This window comes from Arabidopsis lyrata (assembly GCF_000004255.2).
Source record: "Arabidopsis lyrata subsp. lyrata unplaced genomic scaffold ARALYscaffold_1, whole genome shotgun sequence".
Lineage (NCBI taxonomy): Eukaryota > Viridiplantae > Streptophyta > Magnoliopsida > Brassicales > Brassicaceae > Arabidopsis > Arabidopsis lyrata.
The window spans coordinates 25,374,530-25,397,735 of NW_003302555.1; the positions used below are offsets into that span (position 1 = coordinate 25,374,530).

The 23,206-nt window shown below is 32.6% G+C and overlaps 3 protein-coding genes, 1 long non-coding RNA gene and 2 pseudogenes across 6 annotated transcripts; 2 read left to right on the forward strand and 4 right to left on the reverse strand.

Annotated features, from left to right (window-relative positions):
* Positions 1-823: 823 nt before the first annotated feature.
* Positions 824-4,124, reverse strand: LOC9327559 (CASP-like protein 5C3). Of its 3 annotated transcripts, XM_021011343.1 has the most exons (4): positions 3,679-4,123; positions 3,476-3,608; positions 3,254-3,390; positions 824-1,354 (listed from the first exon to the last, which is right to left on the reverse strand). In XM_021011343.1, coding segments are annotated over exons 1-4 (402 nt in total). In that variant the 5' UTR covers positions 3,810-4,123; the 3' UTR covers positions 824-1,353. The 3 variants fall into 3 exon arrangements, with proteins under 3 accessions (XP_020867002.1, XP_020867003.1, XP_002894171.1); XM_021011344.1 differs by lacking the exon at positions 824-1,354 and having other exon boundaries at positions 3,033-3,390; positions 3,760-4,124; XM_002894125.2 differs by lacking the exon at positions 824-1,354 and having other exon boundaries at positions 3,033-3,390; positions 3,679-4,121.
* LOC9330233 lies at positions 3,922-9,856 on the forward strand (annotated as a pseudogene).
* A 225-nt stretch (positions 9,857-10,081) lies between these two features.
* Positions 10,082-12,060, reverse strand: LOC9327560 (annotated as a pseudogene).
* Positions 12,061-12,392: 332 nt separating this feature from the next.
* LOC9330234 lies at positions 12,393-14,534 on the reverse strand. Its single transcript, XM_002894127.2, has 5 exons — positions 14,236-14,534; positions 14,072-14,139; positions 13,234-13,341; positions 12,930-13,139; positions 12,393-12,854 (listed from the first exon to the last, which is right to left on the reverse strand). The coding sequence occupies exons 3-5, from the start codon at positions 13,336-13,338 to the stop codon at positions 12,504-12,506; spliced, it is 666 nt and encodes a 221-aa protein (XP_002894173.1). The 5' UTR covers positions 13,339-13,341; positions 14,072-14,139; positions 14,236-14,534; the 3' UTR covers positions 12,393-12,503.
* Positions 14,535-14,617: 83 nt separating this feature from the next.
* LOC110224694 lies at positions 14,618-15,474 on the forward strand. The gene is made up of 2 exons (XR_002329189.1): positions 14,618-15,058; positions 15,194-15,474. It is a non-coding gene; the product is annotated as an uncharacterized LOC110224694 (long non-coding RNA).
* A 5,065-nt stretch (positions 15,475-20,539) lies between these two features.
* On the reverse strand, positions 20,540-22,735 carry LOC9330235. The gene is made up of 4 exons (XM_021010526.1): positions 22,727-22,735; positions 21,898-22,512; positions 21,285-21,359; positions 20,540-21,198 (listed from the first exon to the last, which is right to left on the reverse strand). Exons 1-4 carry the CDS (start codon positions 22,733-22,735, stop codon positions 20,938-20,940), a joined length of 960 nt encoding a protein of 319 aa, XP_020866185.1. The 3' UTR covers positions 20,540-20,937.
* Positions 22,736-23,206: the final 471 nt, after the last annotated feature.

Below are 23,206 nucleotides of genomic sequence, written 5' to 3' on the forward strand. Positions count from 1 at the left end.
CATCTTTAAAAAATGGAAAGACCCAGAGAAAAACCCTAAGACCTTCGCTCTTCTTCTCTTCGATCTCAGATTCTCAGGCGAAGATTTTGTCCACATTTCCGGTGATCTTCTCGTATGGTGCTTCGCCTTCGCCTTCGCCGAAGTACTCATGGAGCAGGTTAAGACACAACTCGCTCAAGCTTACGCCGAAGAGTTCATCGAGGTCTAAATCTTTTTCCTAATTCCTCTTTCAATCTTTGAAATCGCCGACCAATTTGAAGTCTATTTTTAGTACAGGAAGTAGAAATTTCCGACCAATCTCGAAGATTGTCTGTGAATCAGTAGTTCTTAAATATCTCCAAGGATCCTCAATGTTATTGATTTAAAGTTTCAATCTTTGAAATCTTTGACCAATTTGACTCTTTTTTTGTACACAAAGTTAACTTTTTTCGACCAATCCAATGTGATTTTAGTAGTTTTCTGTTATGAACCAACCTTGTTTCCATGGATTTTCAATGTTATTGTATTAAAGTTTGGTTTTTTGTTGTTGTGGTTGTGCAGACTGTGAGAGTAAAATGTTTTGATAAGTGCATAACGAAGCCAGGATCAAGCCTCTCCGTTTGACCTCTGTCGTGACGTTTGCCGCCGCTGGTTATCTCTATTTGAGTTTTCGTTGTTTTAGTTCTATCATTTGCTCGACCAATCTGTCGATGTCTTTGTTTATTCGGCTCCGTGTAGCCTTTGGTATTTTTCTCCGAGTAGTTATAAAACTCTTTTAATTTGAATGCAATCTAAAAATCTTAGTTGGTAATGGTAAGAGAAAAAAAAAAAAAAAAAGAGGAAAAAATAGTAAAACAGAGGAATTCGACGCTCTGTTTTAAACAGAGTGAGTAAATAAAACAGAGAAATACAAAGAAACTTCCAGCTTCAAACATATTTAATATAAGATTTGATTCACCTAGCTCCTGGATTAAGCTCTGTTGTGTAATTCATGGACAGCTCGATTGAAGAATCGTTAGTTGAATCCGTCATACGGCTTCCCATGTTTCTTGTCATCTCCATGTTCAGACATTCTTTAAGATCCATTACGACTTGAGTCATCGTTGGTCTTCGTGAAGAAGATGGATTCAGGCAAGTCATTGCTGTCTCAACAACTTTCCATATTGTGTTCGGATCAAAGTCTCCTTGAAGCTTGGGATCCACAATGCTATTAATGTGATCAAAGTCTCTTGATAGCATCAAACCTACCCATTCACCTATATGTGATCTTTCCCTTTTCTGGTCTATCACGGGTTGGTTCGTTACTAGCTCTAGTAGAACAACACCGAAGCTGAACACATCGCTTTTCTCGGTCAACCAATTAGTTCGGTAGTATCTAAACAAAACAAGAGAAGAGAGAAAAAAACCACAATGTTAAGACTTATAACAAGAAAAGATTTCAATAATGCTGTAGAGAGAAAAAGGAAAACAAAAAGAATGATATAAACAGTACTTCCTTTATGCCGGTCGATTTTGTAGTAAAATTAGGAAAATAAAAGGTCAAAAGTCCAAAGTTCCACATGTCAAGGGTCAACATTGACCTATGTCCAATATAATGATGTATACCTAGGTTGCATGGAATCAGAAGCGGGTACGCGGAAACGAAACGTTTGGAAACGTGGAAGCGATTTTTATAGAAATTATCAAAAGTGGGTACGTGTTGGAAGCGTATATAAAAATTAATATATATATATATATATATATATATATATACATATATAATAAACATTAAACATTATATCATATAAAAATTATAATTAACATACAAATCTAATACATAAATTTTAAATATCTCTCTATATTTAAAAATCAAATAGTGTACGTTTACAATAGAGAAAAGTCAAATAGTTCAAAGTCAAAAATTTAAGATCATTCTTCATTCTCATTTTACTAATTCCATCAAATAAAATTGTTTTAAATTTTTTTTACCAATAAAAACATCATCAAACTCAAATTTCTCAAAATTAATTTAATTCAATTAATCATTTCAACATCTCTCTAATAAATGATTCATGCTGCTATCATTTTTCTAACTATGATATTTTAAAAAATAAAATACAAAATTAGTATGCAAAATTAGTTTTGGTTTTTCTTTTGTTGTATAAAAAAACTATCAAACATAATTTCATATTTCTTATTTATTTTGTGACATCAAATTTTTTAAATGGAATCGCAAGCTTCCAAAATAGAATCGTAAGCTTCCAAGGAGCTTCCAAAATGAATTTTTTAGAAGCGTTATGGAAGCGAGATTCCGAAAGCTTCCGAGAGCTTCCGATTCCGACTAAGATTCCGAAGCGGGAAGCGGACGTCCGACGAAGCTTCCGTGCTTCCTAGATGTATACTATGTCACACTACATCATTATACCAAGAGAACTTCGGATGTTGAAATGTTTTTTCTGTGCGATGCTCTAATTCTTTCTTTTTTTCTTTTCTTTTTTTTTTTGTATGAATGTTAAATTTTATTCAAACAAAATCCTTTTTACAATTATATTCATCCTTTTCTCGAGAAAGCATATTAAGAAGCTAACATTGAAAACAGAAAAGATTGAAATCTTATGTCCTTTTAACTCTGGGCTTTGTAACCAAATGCAAAAGACATCCTGGAGCTAAAATAAGCATAAGCATTTTAATGACATTTTAATAGACTTATCATCCCTTTTCTTCTTACTGCAGTTTTTGTTAAGAGAACCGTGCATAGAGAAGGAAAAACATGTCTCTGAGACAAGCTAGGAGTTGTCCCGATCAGCATATTGCATCAAAGTTTATGCTTTTGGATCATGTCTGTGATATTTGATTTCCTGAGATGATTATGAGTTATATGGTGGTAATAGAGATTTATCTGGTGAAAGTTGATGAATAACACTGTTAAGAAACTCTTGTCTTCTTATGTCAATTTGGCAAATCATCAGTGCATTGCTGTTTCAGGCAAATGTGTGAGATAGTGATGAGTTGTTATTACATTCTTGATTTTGGGTATGGAACAATGAGCGAAAATGCCTTCTAAAGAATAGTACTAACAGAGAACTCCTCAAATGTGATTTGGCCTAGTCAAATTGGAACATCAGTTTTTTACTGACATTATATGAATCTTTCTTTGGTTAGATATCTATAAAGTTACAAAGATTTGAGTTTCTATAGACAATTTTGTCTTTGCTACCTATCTATTTATGTTTTGTTTTAGATCAGAGAAGGAAGTAACCAGAGATTGAAGAGAGAAGAAGAGAGAGACAAGAACCAAGTCAAGAAAGCTAATGTTGCTGCAAACTGATATCTGTTGCAGATTGTTGGAGGGCAAGAGGATTCGTCTGATCGCAAAATATCTACAACACTAGCTGCTGATGAAGCTGAAGCCAAAGCTAGAACAGACACCACCTGCAAAATTAATAAAAATGGTGACTTTAGATCGAATACTTGTGTGTTTTTTTCTCAGTAGGCATTGGGTATAGATTTGCGTTACCCAATCAACAATAGATATAACGAGAAGGATCCGTGGCTTTTGAAATGGTTGGTTAAGAAGAACGCAATAGATATCTACTACAGCTAATGTCAGATTCCATGGTATAGCTAATGACATGATCGTCACCAAGTAGCTGCAGATTTGTTTATAAGATTATTAGGGTTCATAGGAGAATATAGAATCTGGAATTAAGAGTTGTTTACCAGAAAGCAGTGAATTGGTAGAAGCGAACACCGATGGTCATGAAGAGAAGAGAGCCAAATGCTAATACCGTTTGCCCTAACCTTAAGGAAAGGCTTGCAGTTGTGCCCACAGAGCTAGGGACCTCCACCATCACCAGATTTGCGTGTGTCACACGTAAGTTAAGCGCTTGAATCTAAAACTCTATAAAGGTGGAAGCTTTTGACATGGGTCTGGGTGAAAACAAAGAAATGACAATCATGACCATGACGAAGAAGAAGAGAAATAAAAGAAAAGGCAAGTTGATAGTGTTTCTGGTTCGCACGTTGTTTGTGACTTGTGAGTGTTACGAATGGTGGAAAAGAGAAGACTGTTCATGTTGAAAGAGTTGTGGTCTGTATTCATCAGACAAAGCAGAGCAATTGTCGGAGAAAACTGTTATGCAACACTTTTATTCCTTCCTTCTTCATTTCGTTTTCTCTCCCCCTTTTTCTATTTTATTATAGAAAAAGATGTGACAATTAAAACGCTCCAAAAGACAAAACAAAAACGGTTACATTCTCAGTCGTCGTTACTTGTGCCCAACTCATCTCCAGGAAGGATGCGTGCCATTCACGATCATAGATATCATCTTGATACCTACCACAATTTTGTATTAGACCATATTATATATTGATTTTATCAATTAGATTCAATTTAATTTTGTAAACAATTTTGATATTATTCACAAAACTTACCAAAATTAAATATTTGGAATTTTTGATAAAAACAAATATTACCGTATAATACGATGACCTGAGTCACTAAAATACTTCCTGAATAAGAGCTTGAGTGAGCCGATTTCAGTAACGTACAAATTTTTCCTCAATGGTCGTAGCTCCAAGATATTAATAAAAGGTATAGTTTCTCCCGTCTTAACAAGGCAGACCTGTAACGAATTTGATTTCGTCAAATGGATGATCTCCTCAACAGTTTCACTTCTGCTTATACTGTTGCCCATAAATTTGGACCCAAGTAAAGGTCCAAGTTCGGAGCTTTTCGCTTCCGAATCAAACCGAAATTTGAATTCAGTTTATTTGAGACATCTCTATACTATTATTTGAGCAATGTTAAATAAAGTTTAACCAGTTTCCATGTATTATATTACGTAATATGTCACTATATTTTCAGTTACTTTTGCCCACATTATAGCAGGGTAGTTTTGTCTACTCATTTTTTTTAATATATTTGCGTAAACAGACTTTCCTAATTTTCCGTTATTATAATAAATCGTTTTCCATAAAAAAATTAAAGTAGTAATTTGATTTTTTAACAAGTTTCTTAATTTTGGGCACTGTTATTTAAACAATTATTATGATATACAAATCTATATTATTAAAATTGAAGTACTTTTTGTAAAGTAGTCTTGAAGTTTATTTACAAAGAATGCCACTCCAATTAATATTATAGATATTTAAAAGATTTTGTTAAGATTTACAATTATGATTCTTAAAAGATTTTGTTAAAATTATGATTCTCCTATCATCTTTATTTATTTATTTTTAATCTTTTTGAAATATCATATTATACATAAAGTAAATAAAATGTAGATTTTTTTCTGCAAATGTTATGATTCAAATTTTTTAAAATAGACATATATTATTCAATCAATAAAAAAAAGAAATGTGTGCTCAATGTCTCACATCGACTAAAATTTTTATATAATGATTCATAGTCATATTATAAATATGACCAAAATGAATTCAAATCCAAATGACACAAGAAGCTTAACAAGCATCCAAATTTAAAAGTTTATGTTTGATTTAATTCAGTTATTTAATTGAACCGTTTACTTGTATTATCGATATTTTCCAATTTTACAAAAAGTTTAAAATATTATGAATATTTAAACTGAAAAAAACGTTTAAAATATCACGGGGTTATATGGCAGGATAGGTTTGGATTGGTATTAACATAAATAAAAAATATCATTAATTAAATGCTATAACACGGGTTAAAATGTTTTTATTTCTTTGTTAGCATCACTAATATTATAATATTAAACATACTATAATTAAGATTTAGTTAAGAACTTAAGATTGAATGAAAAAGAATATATTCCACGGTATACCGCGGGTTAGATTGTAGTTCTTTATTATAATTTTAACAATATTTCCATATTTTTCACATTATTAATTACAATAATTACTATGAAATCCGAATTAGGTACTTAACAAATATATATATTCACATATCTTTTTAAAAGTATAATATATCTCCTAAAATTTAGACATAGTTTTCTATTTTAAAAAATAAAAATTTTAAAAAATCATAAATAAATATACAATCATATATATATATATATATATAGTACATAAGTAATTCCAAATTTTGGATTTTTTAATTAGTTTAAATATTAAAATTTTGAAAACAATATTTCTTATTGTTAGAAGTGAAATATAATTAATAATAAAATAAAAGATATCAGAAATATTAATTTAAATTGAATAGTAATAAAGTATTGCACTCCTACTGAAATGTTAAAACTCTATTTTATCTATATTTTGTTATATTAAAAAAATAATAGTAGACTAAAATATTCTAAATTTAATTAGAAAAGAAATAAATAAAATAAAGTTTGGAATAATTATTTTTGAAAAAGTGGGTTATTATTAAATAAAATTGTAATTGTATAAAATAAAAAGAAATTGCTACAAATGCCCCTCCTTCCTTGTCACTTTTCAAAAATACCTCTCTCATATATACCCCTCTATAATTTGTACTAAAGAGACCATTTTGCCCTTATGTTATAAACTTAAGGGCAAATATCCCTAAACTTAAACCTTATTTAAAAAATATTTATATTCAAAAAATAAATAATTACAATAATTTTTGCGGAATAAATTATGAGATTATTTTTCCCGCCAAAAAATTACGGGAAAATTTTTGTCGAAATTCTTTTTTGGCGGGAAACTTTTTGTGGTTTATGGGATTACTTTTCCCACCAAAAAAGTTGCGGGAAAATTTTGGCGGAAATTTTTTTTTTTCGGAAATTTTTTTTTACGAAAAAACGTTTTTTGGCTGGAAAAACAATACCTTTTACATAGTTTTTATATGGTTTTTACATGGTTTTTATATGGTTTTTTTAAAATGGTTTTTACATGGTTTTTATATGGTTTTTACATGGTTTTTTTGGCGGGAAAATATATTTTTTTTTTGGCGGGAAAATTTTCGGAATTTTTGGCGGGAAAATTTTCGATTTTTTTTTGCGGAAAAAAATTCAAAATTTTTTGGCGGGAAAAGTTTCGAAATTTTTGGCGGGAAATTTTTGAAGAAGATAGGGTTTTGTGTCTTGAAGATAGGGTTTTGATTATTAAGGGCAATTTGGACCTTTTGCTACAAAATGAGAGGTATTTTTAAAAAGGGACAAAGGGAAAGCGCATTTTTGATTAGGGGCATGGTTGAAAGGGTATTTTTGTAAATCTCCCTAAAATAAAATATATTTTAAAATTGCTAAAAAAATAAAAAAAAACTAGTTTAAAAAATATTTCTTTAACATATCTCGAGATTCCTAATTTTCTAATCTACCATTTATTTCGCATTCCATAAAATGTGGTAAATATCTAGCAAATATGATTTTATGGCCAAGATATTCTTGATTTACTATCGAACTTAACTTAACCACTATAAGCTCTATAAATATGATTTCACTAACAAATGAAATCTCACATCACTATTTTACCTTTTATCATGATAAAAAAATCTTTCCAAAAATCAATGGCTCATTGGCTCCTTTATTTGTCATTCTCTTCCGTCTCTTTGCTTCTCACTTAACCTATGAAAGCAAACAAAGACTTTCTTGAGTAACTCAAGTCTCTAAATTTAACTTCATGATTGTTAGATTCTGCACTTACTTATGTTCTTTTTTTTCTTCTTAGAATAACCCAAGACTATTTGGCCTTAAACGGTTGTACTTCACAAATATGTATCAGTCAGTCAGCGCCGAAACTTCTTGAAATCACCTGAGAAGTCGGGTAACGACGCTTGAAACCAAAAGTTATAAAGAAGAGTCGCATGATTTTTCAAGAAACTTGCAGAACCTTCTCTCTCTTATCCTTTTCCCTACCCCTACTCTTTCCCTGTATATACGTGATCGCACCAAAGCTTCAGAATCAGTAAACAGCATAAGACTTCAAAGCAAAACAAAACAAAACAGAGCAAACGCAAAGAATATCGTAATGAAAAGGAATCGTCTTTTCTTCCTTTAGCTTCCTCGAAACTTTTGATTTTCCTCTAATTTTGTGTTTGTTCGCGTTCTACTTCGGCTTAAAGATCGATAGAGTAGAGGGGGTTTTGTTTCAGTATTGTCTTTATATATGTGCGACGTAACGAGCATTGTAGAATTGAAAGAAGGAGTTTTTTTTCTTCAGTAAAGAAAAATCCTACTAAGAAGTTAGAACGATTCGAAAGTATTGAATCTTTTATCTCAATACACGTAATGTTGAGCTAGAAACGATTTATCTTTGTCTTCACTTCTGTTTTAGAAAGAGTTTAGGAAACTTTAGAAACTGACAAATTCAGTTGAGGACCAGAGACGCTTACACGTTCGAAAACTCTTGTGTTGTGTGTGAAGTGAGTATTGGAGCAATTGAGATTGACAGAGAAGATGGCAGAACTCCGGATCAGTTGAGACCTCTTGCTTGTTCTCGTAACATCCTTCATCGTCCTCATGGCTCTGCTAGCTGGTCGCAAGGTGTCTTTATCTTTCGTTTTGTTTGGTTACAGATGGGTTCTAATAGGTATGCTTATTGTTTTTATATTAGGGGATACAAAAGTTTTAGCTGCAGTTTATGGACCTAAACCGGGAACTAGGAAGAACGAGAACCCTGAGAAGGCTTGCTTTGAAGTCATATGGAAGCCTAAATCAGGGCAGATTGGTATAATAAACTGCATTTAGTTTGATCATGTCTAGAATCTCTAGATGTTTTTTCGCTGCTTGAATCCATGGTGTAGGTGGTTCTTTGTTTCATTGTGTAGGACTTGTGTTTCTGACTGATTTCTAATTCTGCGTGATTTTAGGAAAAGCCGAAAAGGAGTATGAGATGATACTTTAAAAGACAATACAGAGTATTTCTGTCTTGACGGTGAATCCAAATACCACCACGTCAGTGATAATTCAGGTGAGTAACTCATTTCAATGCCTTTTGCCTTTGTAATACTTGTCCTGTCTTTTAAGAATCTCAGTTTATCTGAGTTGTATCTGATGTTTCCTTTCTTTTTTCAGGTTGCACATGATGATGGCTCTGTATCCTTTTTATGATTCTCGGTAACCATTTACTGATGTTGTTCAAGCACATTCAATCTGATATAAGAAATTAGCATTGATAGAGAGTAGTGAAAACTTGTAATTTTGTAAGTTGGGATGCTGAATATGTTTTAGTGGTGCGTTGATCTAAAAGACAGCTTTGGTTGCTTCTTTCCTTAATTCGATTTTGTTTAGCTTCTACCGTGTGCAGCTCTTGTAGACGCAGGAATCCCTATGAAGCATCTATCTTTGCAACATTATACTCTTTATCTATTTGACTTTCTGTGCTTCTTCTGATTTCTTTATCGGCATTTTTTATATTTCAGTTGCTATATGTTGTTGCCTGGCTGATAGTGGATATGTTGTTCTCGATCCAAACAAGCTACAATGACAGAAAATGTCGGCCTTTGCGTATCTAGTCTTTCCAAATACAACTCTCTCTGTGCTTCCGGAAGGATCATCACTAGTGGAAGGCGAGCCGGTAGAAGATGGGATCATTAAATTAGTTACCCATGGAGTAATGTCAGGTACTGTTGTAACTTCCCTTTCTTGAATAGAATTCACTATGCTACATTTTATGTATAGTCTCTTGTGTTCATGCATTTCATTTGTTTGAGATATGTTGTTTTAAGGAGCCTGTTTCACAACCACTGCATAATCGAATAATTTGTGGTTTTTGTTTTGTTTCAGTGGACGATTATTTCTGGTGTGTAGAGAACGGTCGTGCTGCTACAGCTAGTTTATCTGCATTTTTTAGGAAGAACTTCCAATAAATCCAAGGAGCTTCATCCAAAGCCAGTTAAAAGCCCGAATCAATAATGATTTGCATGAGAATTTGAACGGCTTCATAATTTATCTATGTTGTAGCTTGTATGGAACCCTTATCGTCAACGTGTCTAATCAAAATTTTGCAAGAATCTCGTATGGTTTAGATACAGCGAACAGACGACCCTCTTAGTTCAATACAAATGGTATCCATGAGCAGATATATACATTGATACTACATGAGTTACATGAAAGCCATTCTCAGGGCTATTTATGCTTGAGTTACTCATCATCATGGATTTTATCAAATTACTGCTGTAAATTTACTAGAAAATTTAGTAATGGCAACTTATCGCTAAATAGTCATAGTATGTATATATATATATATATATATATATATTCAAATAGCAAATGAGCTGTATACGGAATTCATTTATCCAACATACAAAACATATAGTGATTAGCATATGCAAACCATGAGACAACTACACAATAAGTTCAAGTTGCGTCCTCTTAGGTCGATGTTAAATGTGTTTCATTAGAGTTCTTGAGACCTTGAAGCATCAATTCGTAGAGCCCAAAACCACCATGGTGGCAACCTGGCATTCTTGATGTCATCGTCTTCAGCTCGTCCTGATCAATTATTAGAAGAGAAACTATAGTTATTCGTGACAGATGGATCATAGCATTTTAGAGAGTAAAAACATGCAATCGATTGTTCTTTGTTTCCCGAATGTATGCTTTATGGATTAAAGGAACTAACCATAGAGACAGTGTGGAGCTGTGTTGACTCAAACCCATCTTCAGCACTAGAGTATAGTTTTTGAATGTCATCTGAATGATGACTACACCTGATGAAGAAAAACATAGCTGGTCTCGCATTCTCAACTCCCTCCTAGATATTCCGATGAAGAGAGGATGACTCTGTAATTGTACAAAAGATCGATCAGACAGTTTCCGGATATTCATCAATGAGACAAACAAAAACAAATCCTTCTGGCTTACAAGAGATGATGCCGGTATGCCAGTTTCTTCGACAACTTCACGGGTAATGCTGTCAAACATTTCTTGAGTCACCTTCTTGTTTAAAACCTCACCATCTTTCTCAAGCTGATGAGAATCAATTCCTATTGCCATTGGCTGCAATGTTTAAAAGTCATCAACCATACAAATAGAGAAAGAGAGAGAGACAATGTGATTCCTCATGCAGTTATAAGTTAATAAACACCTCTGGATGGCCACCAGGAAATACGTAGTGACCTGGGAATTCCCCGACATTATTACTCCGGCGTAACACAATAAGCTTCTGGTCAGAAGTCTCGATAATTGCACCATTACCCAATGGACTTGAGGTATGTCGACATCTTACAGAGTCATCTGTGAGATAGAACAAAACTATATCCATAAGATACACTTGATCAAATAACATGGAAGCTCTCTCAGTTACCTTCTGTAGATATACCTTGTGATGTGATAAGGAAGCTCTCCCACAGAGAACTCAAGTTCGTTCCTACAAAAGTCCTTGGAAACCATCTCCATGATTAATTGTTATACGAGAAATCGATTAATGCAAACAATGAAAGAGAGAGAGGGAGAGAGATGAGAAACCTGTAATCTGTCAGGCCAAGGTTGGTACCACCATCATCATCTAAACAAAATGATCCATACTGAAATTTTTTAACTAGGAGTAAGCTTATTGAACAAACTAAAAATCTCTGTGGAAGTCTAAATGCAATTGAGTGACTAAGTAGAAAACAATTTCAAAGCCATTGCATCTTGTGCATTCTCATCATACTCTTGATCCTTGCAGAACACATAGGTGAGAATATCTAACATAACTTAAACAATATTCATTACCCTGAATTTTTGGCCATTGAACAATGATGAATTGCCTTTTGTTCTCTGCTCCCAAACCTAAAATTTCCAAAACGACCACGCACCATTAAAAGCTCGCACAAGACTTACACAAAACACTCATATATCATGAGATGCGGATCAATCTCTAACAAGACATGAGCATAACTTAATACCAACAAAGGCAGCAATCAAAGTGAGTTCACATTGTAAAACAAGAAAATGGAATATTCGTCTAACATTTAAGGATCAAGCATATTGAATCAGAAACCAAACACAAGTTCTAGATACTCCACTTGGTTCTCACCTGCGCAATGGATTCTTCTGAGACTAGGATCGGGATGTGGAATGCGATCATGAGATTTGGAGAAATCAACCGACACCTTTTGCATTAACACAACAAAAACAATTTAATTACATACATCGTCTCGATCTTTGGCAAAATATTATTATCATGGAAGGCCTTGTTTTCTCTTTATAAATCTTTGAACTTTCAAAAGCATCCAACCTTATCTCATCAAGCTCATTTAATTGGATCAATCTCCTCTCCTTAGCATTCTTGATGTCAAAGTTGAGTAGCTTTTACAGCCCACAAGGTCTAACACTCAAGTTCCAGGTTCACACAAAAGATAATAAGATGATCCTAAAAATTACCTGGAGGTATAAAAACCGGACCAGGTCAAACCAAGGCTTAACCTGAAATTGGGTGAAATAGAAGAGGCTTGGTCCTGCACAGACAGCTGTGAGAAAGCCGCTCTGAGACTAAAAACAGCGGTCTGTGAAGATTTGTTATTTGTTTGATTGCTTTTCTCATAAGAGGCTTGAGCGTACATATGTCGAAGACACAAACTCACGGTTCAAACAAGTAAACCGGTTTACATAAGTGAAATTGAAATTACTAAACCAAAAATACTTAACCACGTGAATTAGTAACAAGACTTCCTGTTACATACGTCTAAGAGCTAAGAGAGTCCACATCTTCACAAGTCTGGTCAGGTTTCGGCTGAAATTAACAATCCCTCCAGGAAGTTGAGGAACGTCTACTGCATGATGAAATTCAGCCACGGGTCTTAACTGCAACTGACCTATGAGTTGGATAACAGAACCAGCTGCAAGCCACCTCGTACTAGCCAAGTTAAAAGCTCCATTTTTAGCAATGTTGAGATCAAGCTGGGCATGTAATGCGTTAAAGTGATCCACCAGATTTGTGTACTCCACACTGTTTAGAAGTGCTAGACCCGGATTGATAAAAGCGATGACACGAGTCATGGCCAAAATGCGCAAGATCCTTCTCATCTGAAAAAAAAAAAAATGTCAAAAAGTAATCAAATAGAGACTAAATTACAGATTGAAAAGCAAATAAACAAATACCTCATCAACAGCATATAAAATATGTGGGTGATGATCATATAGGAAATGGCCAATGATCTCCCTGTAATCAAGCATATCTAATCTTCGTTGATTCAAATCTGTGATAGCATTCAAGACCTCATTGACTTCGTTAGTCCGGTTGATATAATGTTGAGTCCACTGAGTGTTGTCAGCACACCAAGCAGGAAAATGATCTGGAAATGCACCGCACTAAAAAAAAAAAGAAGCAATATGATAAATACAATAGCAAAAATTATACAGAAGTATTTAATATTCAAAAGAAAAAAAAAAGTAACCAACATACCATAGCACAGTAGGTCTCGTTACAGACTACACAAGGTGCATAATAGACGCTCCCATGTTGTGGATGAATCTGTGACTGTTGACCGCACAATGGACAATTCACCATTCTCTGGGAATGAAAAGAAAAAGATTGATTTTTATTCTCAAGAAAGAAATTTCAATGTCACAAACCAAGAATCTAGAGATGAAGACAGTAAAATTACAGATTCAAGCTCTCACGCAGCAACATGGAAGGATTTATCAGACTTCAATGGAAGATTCAAGACAATACTAAACAACACAAACTCGATTTCATCGTTTTAAACAGAAATTTCAATGTCACGAACCAAGAATCTAGAAACGAAGATAGTAAAACACAGATTCAAGACAATACTAAACAACACAAACTCGATTTCATCGTTTTAAACAGAAATTTCAATGTCACGAACCAAGAATCTAGAAACGAAGATAGTAAAACACAGATTCAAGACAATACTAAACAACACAAACTCGATTTCATCGTTTTAAACAGAAATTTCAATGTCACGAACCAAGAATCTAGAAACGAAGATAGTAAAACACAGATTCAAGACAATACTAAACAACACAAACTCGATTTCATCGTTTTAAACAGAAATTTCAATGTCACGAACCAAGAATCTAGAAACGAAGATAGTAAAACACAGATTCAAGACAATACTAAACAACACAAACTCGATTTCATCGTTTTAAACAGAAATTTCAATGTCACGAACCAAGAATCTAGAAACGAAGATAGTAAAACACAGATTCAGGCTCTCGTGTAGAGATTTCTTCATTTTCAGAAAAGCTAGGGTTCGCAAAAATCGCAATGGACGTACCTTGTTTCAGCTTAGGAGAAGGATTTGCGAATGAGATGCGAAGGAACGTTCGAGAAACTGAGAGTTGGCTGAGTAGAAAGATGAGTAGTGTAAGGTTCAGAGAGATATAAAGCTTCGAACTTTATACTTACAGAGAGATATAAAGCTTCGAACTTTATACTTACAACACCTCTGAACTTTGTTTGCAAGAGTTTGAGGTTGCAAAAGAAAGTTGCAAGAAGCGTTTAAAGCAGAGAAAAAAAAATGTAAAAGAGTAAAACGAAAACAGAGCACACGAAACTTTGGTCACCCAGTTCACGTCCGGTGAGGAACGCTACGTCTGGGTGTTGAGATTGAGCTCCTCAATTGAGGCTGCAAAGAAGAAAGCAACAGTGGCGATGAAAGTCTAAAGAAGAAGATGATTCGAGAAGAAAAGTCAACATAAAAGGTTGTGTTTGTGTACGTTGGATTAAAGGGTGAATTGGGCCTTACAGGTTTTGATTAGGCCCAACAGGAAAGTATTTTAGTTATGTTTAGTTAAAGCCCACACTTTCTATTCACATCACACGTCATTTGTTAATGAGAACTAGTTTTGTGTTATTGATTTGTTTTTCCAGCTTTTGAGTGTGTTGAAAAGTGGTTTTGTTAATTGCTTTTGCTTAAGATTATGTGACAGTTTATTGTTTACTTTGGTTTGCATCTTTATTAAGTTTCAAAGATCCAAACTTCTATTCTTATTGTCATGTCTTTATTAAGTTTCTTTATTTTTCCTTTTAGAAACTGTCTTCTGGATTGGGGTTTTTGTCTGAATTGTACATTGTCTGATGCAGGGATTTCGTGGTAGTGTAACTCCTGATTATGTAGGGTTTCAATTATGGAACACGTACAGCTATATAAGAACACATGCCTTATAGCTACTGTTTTGTGTTTGAATTTGTGTCTCTCGGGTCTCGGCTATGTTTGTTGCAGGGCCACTCAACTTATACAAAGATGATGCTTTCCACTCAGGTGAGCTTTTGAGTTCTCAAAGTAGTACCATTTTTCTGCTGCAGCATTTCTGATTTGGACTATTTTTAAGCTCTTTTGAGTGCAATTGGCGTTGGTGACTTTGAGTGACGACTAGCTTTGTTGCTTTTATTGCAGGAATGCTAATGGACCTTCTTTCTTCTTTGTTTCCATCTGCCTTTATCATTGTGGTTTGCTTGGGGAGCCTATCAAGATCATTTAGTTAGTTTCATTGTGTCTCAAGTTTTGTATTTTACACATTTTTTCAAAATTTTTAACTTTTGGATCCTCAATTTTGGATCTACCATTGGAGTGTGAAAAAAATAAAAAACCAACTAAGTGTCTAAATTTCAAATTTTACATTTTTTTCAATTATAAATATGGTTTGGACTCCCTAATGGAGTCCAACCATTAATCATGCTCTTCTTTTATGACATTTACTAGGATCAGACCCGCGGTCCACCGCGGGAGAATATTGATTTACATACGTTGATTTTAATATTGTGGGGTTTTTTAGTAGAACGAATCGTGTAATGTACTTATAAATATTCCTAATAACAAATTGTAAAGAAAATATTAAATTATTTATAATTAAACCAATCGTATTAATTATGATTTACAAAATGGAATTTTGTGTTTTAGAATTCAAAAATTAGACGAATCATGGGAATTAAAGCAGTCAAAATAGGTCAAAAACCGTGGGTCGAGTTCAAATCATCTCACTATAGGCCAGATTTGGGAAAATATATTAAATCCGCAAATAAGCGAGCCACATGGATTGATTCTCAGTGGATCATCGGTTTTCGTCCGGGGGTTGGCGGATCAACCCGCATGATAGTATTTATTGATAAAAATATAATTTATTCAACATGTGGTAGTTTAAAAAACTTTAAATAAATGAAATTATAATATTATAAATATAATGATATATAAGATTATTTTCTCTAAAAACATTTTAATTTATTTATTTTAGTAGAATTTTAATGGTTACTCTAAAATTATTTAAACAAAATCCACGGATAACCCCGCAAATCAGCATACATTCGCGCGACGGGGTTGTGTTTCATATATGCTACCCGCGGGTCGTGCAGACAGACTAACTACATGCCAAACTATATTTTGCCTATTGCAAAACAGGCTTAACGGGACGAATTAACTCGTTTTGATAGCTCTAATGGAAATATTATTTAGTCATACAACTCAATGGAGTTTGGACATAGGAATTATAGAATATGTATCTTATTTGTTAGATGAGAGATTGAAAGGTGAAATATAATGATTAAAAATAATTAATATTTTTCATGATTCACAAAATTTAATTAATATTTATCATCTTGTTGAATAATTTCTAAAAATCATATTCAAGAAATCTTTATAATTTGAAAATTAAACTTCTTTGGTAAACTATAAGTATGATTGTATGAAAATACCATAATTTCGATTTAATCTAATTAAATTAAAATTAGTTACATAGATTTCATATCTATTTAATTTACACGACCAAAATAAAAATATCTATTTATTTAATTTATAAAATAGATGTGTTAGTTGTGATAAATTTTTTAGAAATCTCTAGAAGCAAGTAAGATATCTTTTAATTAATGATAACTGGCTAAAATAAGTAAAATTAATGAGAAAAACGTTGATTGTTATGGAATTAGTTCCAAAAGTATATGAACAAATATATTATACGTAATTAATGTATAATATTGTTCGGAATATGATTTTATAATTAGTTACCATAAGTACAATCAAATTTTATTTGATTTCCATAAACATTTGATTTTAGTTTGATTTTTCATTATTAATTCGAATTTATATTCCAAAAAAATTTCAAAGATCCGATTTTAGAAATTTCGGGTCAATTTTCTGATTTTGACCCGACCTATTTACATTTGTACTTCTCTTTTAATAGTATAGAGATTTGTATAAAATTAAAAATGACGAAGAAAGAGAATTAAAAACATCACTACCTTGTTATACAAACTATAAATTTAGAAATTGAGCCATGCTGATAAAATTCTTTCAAATCATTTCTAAAATAAAAATGTATTTATTAGTTGAAGTAAAATATGTAGAGCCTTTATATACAAAAAGGAAAAAATAATATTCAGCATTACTACATACAATATGAATTAAACACGATAGTTCGATTTGATTAAAAAGTAATAAAATGTATATATTACTTTTAAAACATAACAAAAATTATGTACTTTCTAAATATAAATATTTAATAAATTAATAAAATGTATATACTTTAATACAATTAAAACTATTCATAAAATTAAATAATATATGATTTATCTGTGATATACACATGTTCTCATTTAGTACAGTAAAAATTGATATGAATGATATATATGTACACAATGGGTTATTCTAAAAGAATCATAATATACAATGATGAGATAATGTTTAGATTTCTCTTCTATCTATATTTTATATACAAATGATCTATATTTTCAAAAAAATTCTTATATCTACTTTCTATTTACGAATGATATACACAACGATAAACAGTCTCAAGGCCATGACAAAACAGAACAGTTGTTTCTTCTACTCACCCTTTCTTGTCAAAAGGAAGCTGTCCAAAAATCATCACCAAGCAAGGACATAATTCAGTGGTGACCAACGTATTGGATCAGCAAAGATATGTTCCGGTTATGGATCTCTTTCATGTTGGGATGACCATAGTCAAGCAACCATTGAACGACGTGGTAGGAGTTTATGTTAAAGGACATGACAGTGAACTTCCCGGCCATATTTTCGATGAATGATTTGGTTATATTGTCACTGTGGTGATTGAGTAATGACTGAACCAAGAAGTTCCTGAAAAGTAGTAGAGAAAGTGATAGGCAAAACAGAACAAAAAAAAGTGCCAAGCTTAACCAAATCATTTATAGTTCTTCTTACCCAATTCTGTCATAGAAACAAAAGAAGAGAATGAAACTAGTCGATGAAAATAAGGACACATTTTCCTCTTTTTGTCCTCTTTTTTTTCTTGGGTTTTAATTATTTTCATAGACAATAATGTCGTGTGATTAGTCTAATAAATTGATCTTATTATTTTTTATAAGTTTTTTTTTTCTTTACGTACATCATACTTTAATTTATGAGTCGTTTTATGTGCATTGATCACATTCAAGTTTTTCTTTAACTATAACAACAAACCATCTGTAAACTTTGTGAACTCTAAGACTGCAAGTGTTACTTACATTCCAAGTAACGTAACATACTGATAGGGAAATTTATGAGAGACAAGATCACGTGAAATAAATATTGGCGCACCAAGTTAAGTAAGGAAACATGATTTGATCATAAAACTTAAAATGTCTGTTAAAACAAGGAACACTAGGATCGGACCCGCGGTCCACCGCGGGAGAATATTGGTTTACATACGTTGCGTTTAATATTGTGTGTTTTTTAGTAGAACGAATCGTGTAGTATATTTATAAATATTCATAATAACGAATTGTAGAGAAAATGTAAAATTGTTTATAAATATACCCATCGTATTAATTATGATTTACAAAATAGAATTTTATTTTTTAAAATTCTAAAATTAGACGATTCATGGGAATTAGAGCAGTCAAAATAGGTCAAAAACCGCGGATCGAGCCCACATCATCTCACTATGGGGCAGATTTGGGAAAATATATTAAACCCGCAAATAAGCGGGCCACATAGATTAATTCGCAGTGGGTCATAGGTTTAATCGGTTTTCATCCGCGGGTTGGCGGATCAGCCCGCATATTAGTATTTATTGATAAAAATATAATTTATTCAACATGTGGTAATTTAAACAAACTTTTAATAGTATTTTGATTTATTTATTTATTTTAGTAGTATTTTAAATTTTGGTTACTTTAAAATTATTTAAACAAAATCCATGGACAATCCCGCAAATCCGCATACATTCGCGGGACGGGTTTGTATTTCATATATGCTACCCGCGGGTTGTGTGGACCGACTAACTACAAGTCAAAATATTTTTTGTCTATCGCAAAACGGACTTAACGGGACGAATCAACTCGCTTTGACAGTTCTAATGGGAATATTATTTAGTCATACAACAAAATGAAGTTTGGACATAGTAATAATAGAATATGTATCTTATTTGTTAGATGAGAGATTGAAAGATGAAGTATAATGATTAAAAATTAATTATTATTTTTCATGATTCACAAAATTTAATAAATACTTATCATCTTGTTGAATAATTCTAAAATCATATTCAAGAAATCTTTATAAATTGAAAATTAAACTTCTTTGGTAAGCTATAGGTATGAAAATATCATAATTTTGATTTAATCTAATTAAATTAAAATTAGTTACATGGATTTCATATCTATTTAATTTACACGACCAAAATAAAAATATCTATTTAATTTACACGACCAAAATAAAAATATCAATTTAATTTATAAAACAGATGGGTTATTTGTGATAAATTTTCTAGAAATCTTTAGAAGCAAGTAAAATATCTTTCAATTAATGATAATTGGCTAAAATGGGCGAAATTAATGACAAAAACGTTGATTGTTATGGAATTAGTCCCAAAAATATATGAACAAATTTATTATACGTAATTAATGTATAATATTTTTTGGAATATGCTTTTATTATTAGTTACCATAAGTACAACCAGATTTTATTTGATTTCCATAAATATTTTATTTTATTTCGATTTTTCATTATTAATTCGAATTTATATTCCAAAAAATTTTCAAAGATCCGATTTCAGAATTTCGGGTCAATTTTCTGATTTTAACCCGACCCATTTTCATTTGTACTTCTCTTTTAATAGTATAGAGATGTTTTATCAACAACTCATTTTCTTTTTTAACCGGGATTTCAATTATATCGATAAATCATTTTGTTAAAATAATCATAAATTTATATACAATAATGATAGATTATTATTATTAATATATTAACCCAAAATTATAAATCTATAAAGTTATAAACACTATAAATAAAGTTCTACTATGTATTTTATATTATAGTATTATATTATAGTTTTTTATTTTAAATGACATATAATCTAGATATTTTAGAATTTTATTTTGCATAATCACTATCGTGTAAAATAAAATATTTTGATATTTTAGATTTTTGGTTCTATAATATTTGAAAATCCTTTTAATTGCCAGTTGTAGTATACATGGTGGTGATTTCTTTTAACCTTTTTCTAAAAGAGTTGCTAAAACCAAAATCGAAAATTAACCTACTTTTTTTCAAATTCAATTTTTTTTTGGAGAAACTATTGAAATTGGTTAAAAGGTGTGTTTCGAGTAAAAACAAAATTGGTTAAATGGTGTGTGAGTGAAGTGAAAACCGTTCTACCTGACTTTTGCAATAATAACTTAAACCGGATTTCGAAGTATAATCTCAAACAAAGCAACTGATCGATATGTAGGCAACATTAATTTAATGTCTTACTAAGAAAATACTGACATATAAATAAATAACTACATAACGTAAGAGAGTGAAGAAACCATCATAAAAGTAGAAGTGGTCATAAAAATTACATAGCGTTTTGATAAACATCATCAACTCCTAAAAGAGCCTAAGATACAAAATAGAATAAGAGAACAGAGTCTAAAGAAACATAAGGGAACAAAGATCACAGCCTACACAGACATGGACGATGGAGAGAGAGAAGAAAGAGCATGAACAATGGTAACATCCTAATTCACTTTACAGACATTACCCTACCTCTCCTTGTTGTTTGGTTAGAGACACAATCATCATCACATTGTTCTTTTTGTTTTCTTCTCCTGCAAACACCCTTAAACGATTAAAAATTTCATGGAACACACAACAAGCAAACCCACCATCATCATCACCACTTGCTAGCTTTTTTATATCATGAGCTCTCTTTAGAACAGAGCTTCTTGCATAGCCTCTGCTTCTGTTTGTGTTTGTCCTTGTCCTTGTCCTTGTCCCACTGGTTCGGGTTCAGTTTCAGGGTGTTCCTCGTCTGGCAACTGCACTTCTTCCATGTGCTGTGGCTTGTTTGTTGTCTCCGTTGTTGTTCCTGTTGTCCCTTCCAGGTCCTGTATGGCTTGAACCACCGCTTGATTTTCAGTGCCTCCTATCTCAGCTTTCAACACAGTAACAATATCCTTAGCTCTCGCTTGCTGCATGACATCAAAACCAAGCATAAGCAATTAAGCTTGAAGCCAAGAAAGAACCATATTGTGTTTTTGTTTATTAGTTAAGTTACAAACAACTCAAGCTTCTTCTTGAGCTCTCCATAGTCACCATCTTGTTGTCCAGAAGCTCTCATTGACACCGCATTCTATGTTTATAAAATGGCAACAACATAGAGGTAATTTAGATAACTAATCAATACAACAGATTAACAAATTCTAGTGAAACAACTGGCAATAAAAAGACTTGTAAAATACACAAATTATAAACCTTAAATTGAATAAACCAATGCTGGACATTTGAGCCTCAATAATTAAGTTCCTATGTAATTCCCATAGTTCAAGTGAACAATTATTAGCAAGCCACCTACCAACTTGCTCTTGATTACCAAACAAAGAGAAATCTTAAATAAATAGTACACTAAAAAACAGATAAATAGAGTCCAAAAGCAGAGACCACGAATATAATTAAACTCTAGAAACTATTTAGATACTCTCTACTCACACGCTCGAAAGAGACAGTGTTCAGAAGGGAAAGTGACATTTATTCACAAGGACTAAAATTTCCAACTTTTTCTCGTCTATTTGACTCGAAAAATTGAAACACTCAAGTTCTATAATATCCACTGTGAGATCACAGAAACACTGACAAAACAGAGGAAAACAAAAAGGAAGGAAATTTTATACCTTTCTGGGTCTTCCTACGGGTCTACCAGTACGAGTAAAGCTTCTCTTAGGCTTCATAGGCTTCCTAATAACACCACCGATCTTAGGAGGCCGTCCTCGTCCTCGTTTCTTGACTGCAGCTTCCTCTCCTCCACTCTCTACGTTAGGTGGTTGTGGTGGTGGAGCAACAGAAGAAGCACCAGCATCAACTCTCTTTGGCCTCCCTCGGCGTCTAACACCACCATTAGCAACATACGGGAACACCGAAGCTGGAGCTGAGATAACTGTAGGCTTCCTCTCTCTTCCAGCAGCTCTTCCACTCGGAGGTCTACCTCTTCGTTTCACAATTTCCACACCACCGGAAACAGAAGCAGCAGTCTTCACTGTAGGCAAAGCTCCATCCTTTCTAGGACGTCCTGGTGGCCTCTTAATCGGTGGTGGCTGTATCTGTGCCTGCGGCTGTGGATGTATCTCATCCTGTGGTTGAGAAACAGGTAATTCACTTTGTTCCCAGGTTGGTTTCCCGTTAGTCTGAGGTTGAGGTTGAACTTCAGGTTTAGGTTTTGGAGAAATTAGGTCTTCCAATGGTAGAATCCTTAATAGGGATGCTAATAGTGATGTTCTTATTTTGTGTAGCTACTTGCTTAGTTTGTTGATAAAATGATTTTCAATTTTTTGGATGAGCAGTAACATGAACTTGAACGATTACATTGAAGAAACAAAAGAACTTTTTTATTAAAGAAGAAATATTTCCATGATTAAATATGTTCTGCAATCTGTGTTCAATGATTACAAAATTCATTAGTGATATGCATTTTTAGACAGTCATGAAACAATATTCACAGGTTGCCTCAGACATTAGTGATATTCATCACTGAAAACCCGATAATACGTGCAATTGTTAAGGCACATCATTGGCAAAACCAATGAGACTGTTAATCACTTGATGATATAGAATGAACAAAGATAAAATTTGAAGATTCATAGTAATCTGCATAAGAGAGATTCCCGTTTAGACATAGCTCATCATTCTAATTATGATGTCCCTATCTTTTCATCTTCACTTGCACTCATCAAAAGACACCAAAATGGCATTAAAACAAAACAAAATAACAACCAAATAAAAACTGAAAACACTAGATTATAGCAGATAATTTGAATACTACAATATACTATCACTATGACATGTGCATCAGAGAGATTCGCATCTAGACATTAGTCATCATTCTCATCTCAAAGAGATTATGATGTCCCTGTCTTTTCATCATCACTTGCACTAATCAATTATAAACCACAAAAGGTAAACTAAATCAAAACAGAAAACTAGGAG

Excerpts from the sequence above, each read along its gene's own strand:
- LOC9327559 (XM_002894125.2), bottom strand. The coding sequence starts at position 3,809 with ATGGTGGAGGTCCCTAGCTCTGTGGGCACAACTGCAAGCCTTTCCTTA. Across the intron at positions 3,609-3,678 it reads TACCAATTCACTGCTTTCTG|CTACTTGGTGACGATCATGT; the intron begins GTAAACAACTCT and ends ACAAATCTGCAG. Across the intron at positions 3,391-3,475 it reads TTATATCTATTGTTGATTGG|GTGGTGTCTGTTCTAGCTTT; the intron begins GTAACGCAAATC and ends TTAATTTTGCAG.
- LOC9330235 (XM_021010526.1), bottom strand. Across the intron at positions 21,360-21,897 it reads CCGTAGGAAGACCCAGAAAG|AATGCGGTGTCAATGAGAGC; the intron begins GTATAAAATTTC and ends TTATAAACATAG. Across the intron at positions 21,199-21,284 it reads AGAAGAAGCTTGAGTTGTTT|CAAGCGAGAGCTAAGGATAT; the intron begins GTAACTTAACTA and ends GATGTCATGCAG.
- LOC9330234 (XM_002894127.2), bottom strand. The coding sequence starts at position 13,338 with ATGGTGAATTGTCCATTGTGCGGTCAACAGTCACAGATTCATCCACAA. Across the intron at positions 13,140-13,233 it reads ACGAGACCTACTGTGCTATG|TGCGGTGCATTTCCAGATCA; the intron begins GTATGTTGGTTA and ends TTTTTTTTTTAG. Across the intron at positions 12,855-12,929 it reads TTTTATATGCTGTTGATGAG|ATGAGAAGGATCTTGCGCAT; the intron begins GTATTTGTTTAT and ends TTTTTTTTTCAG.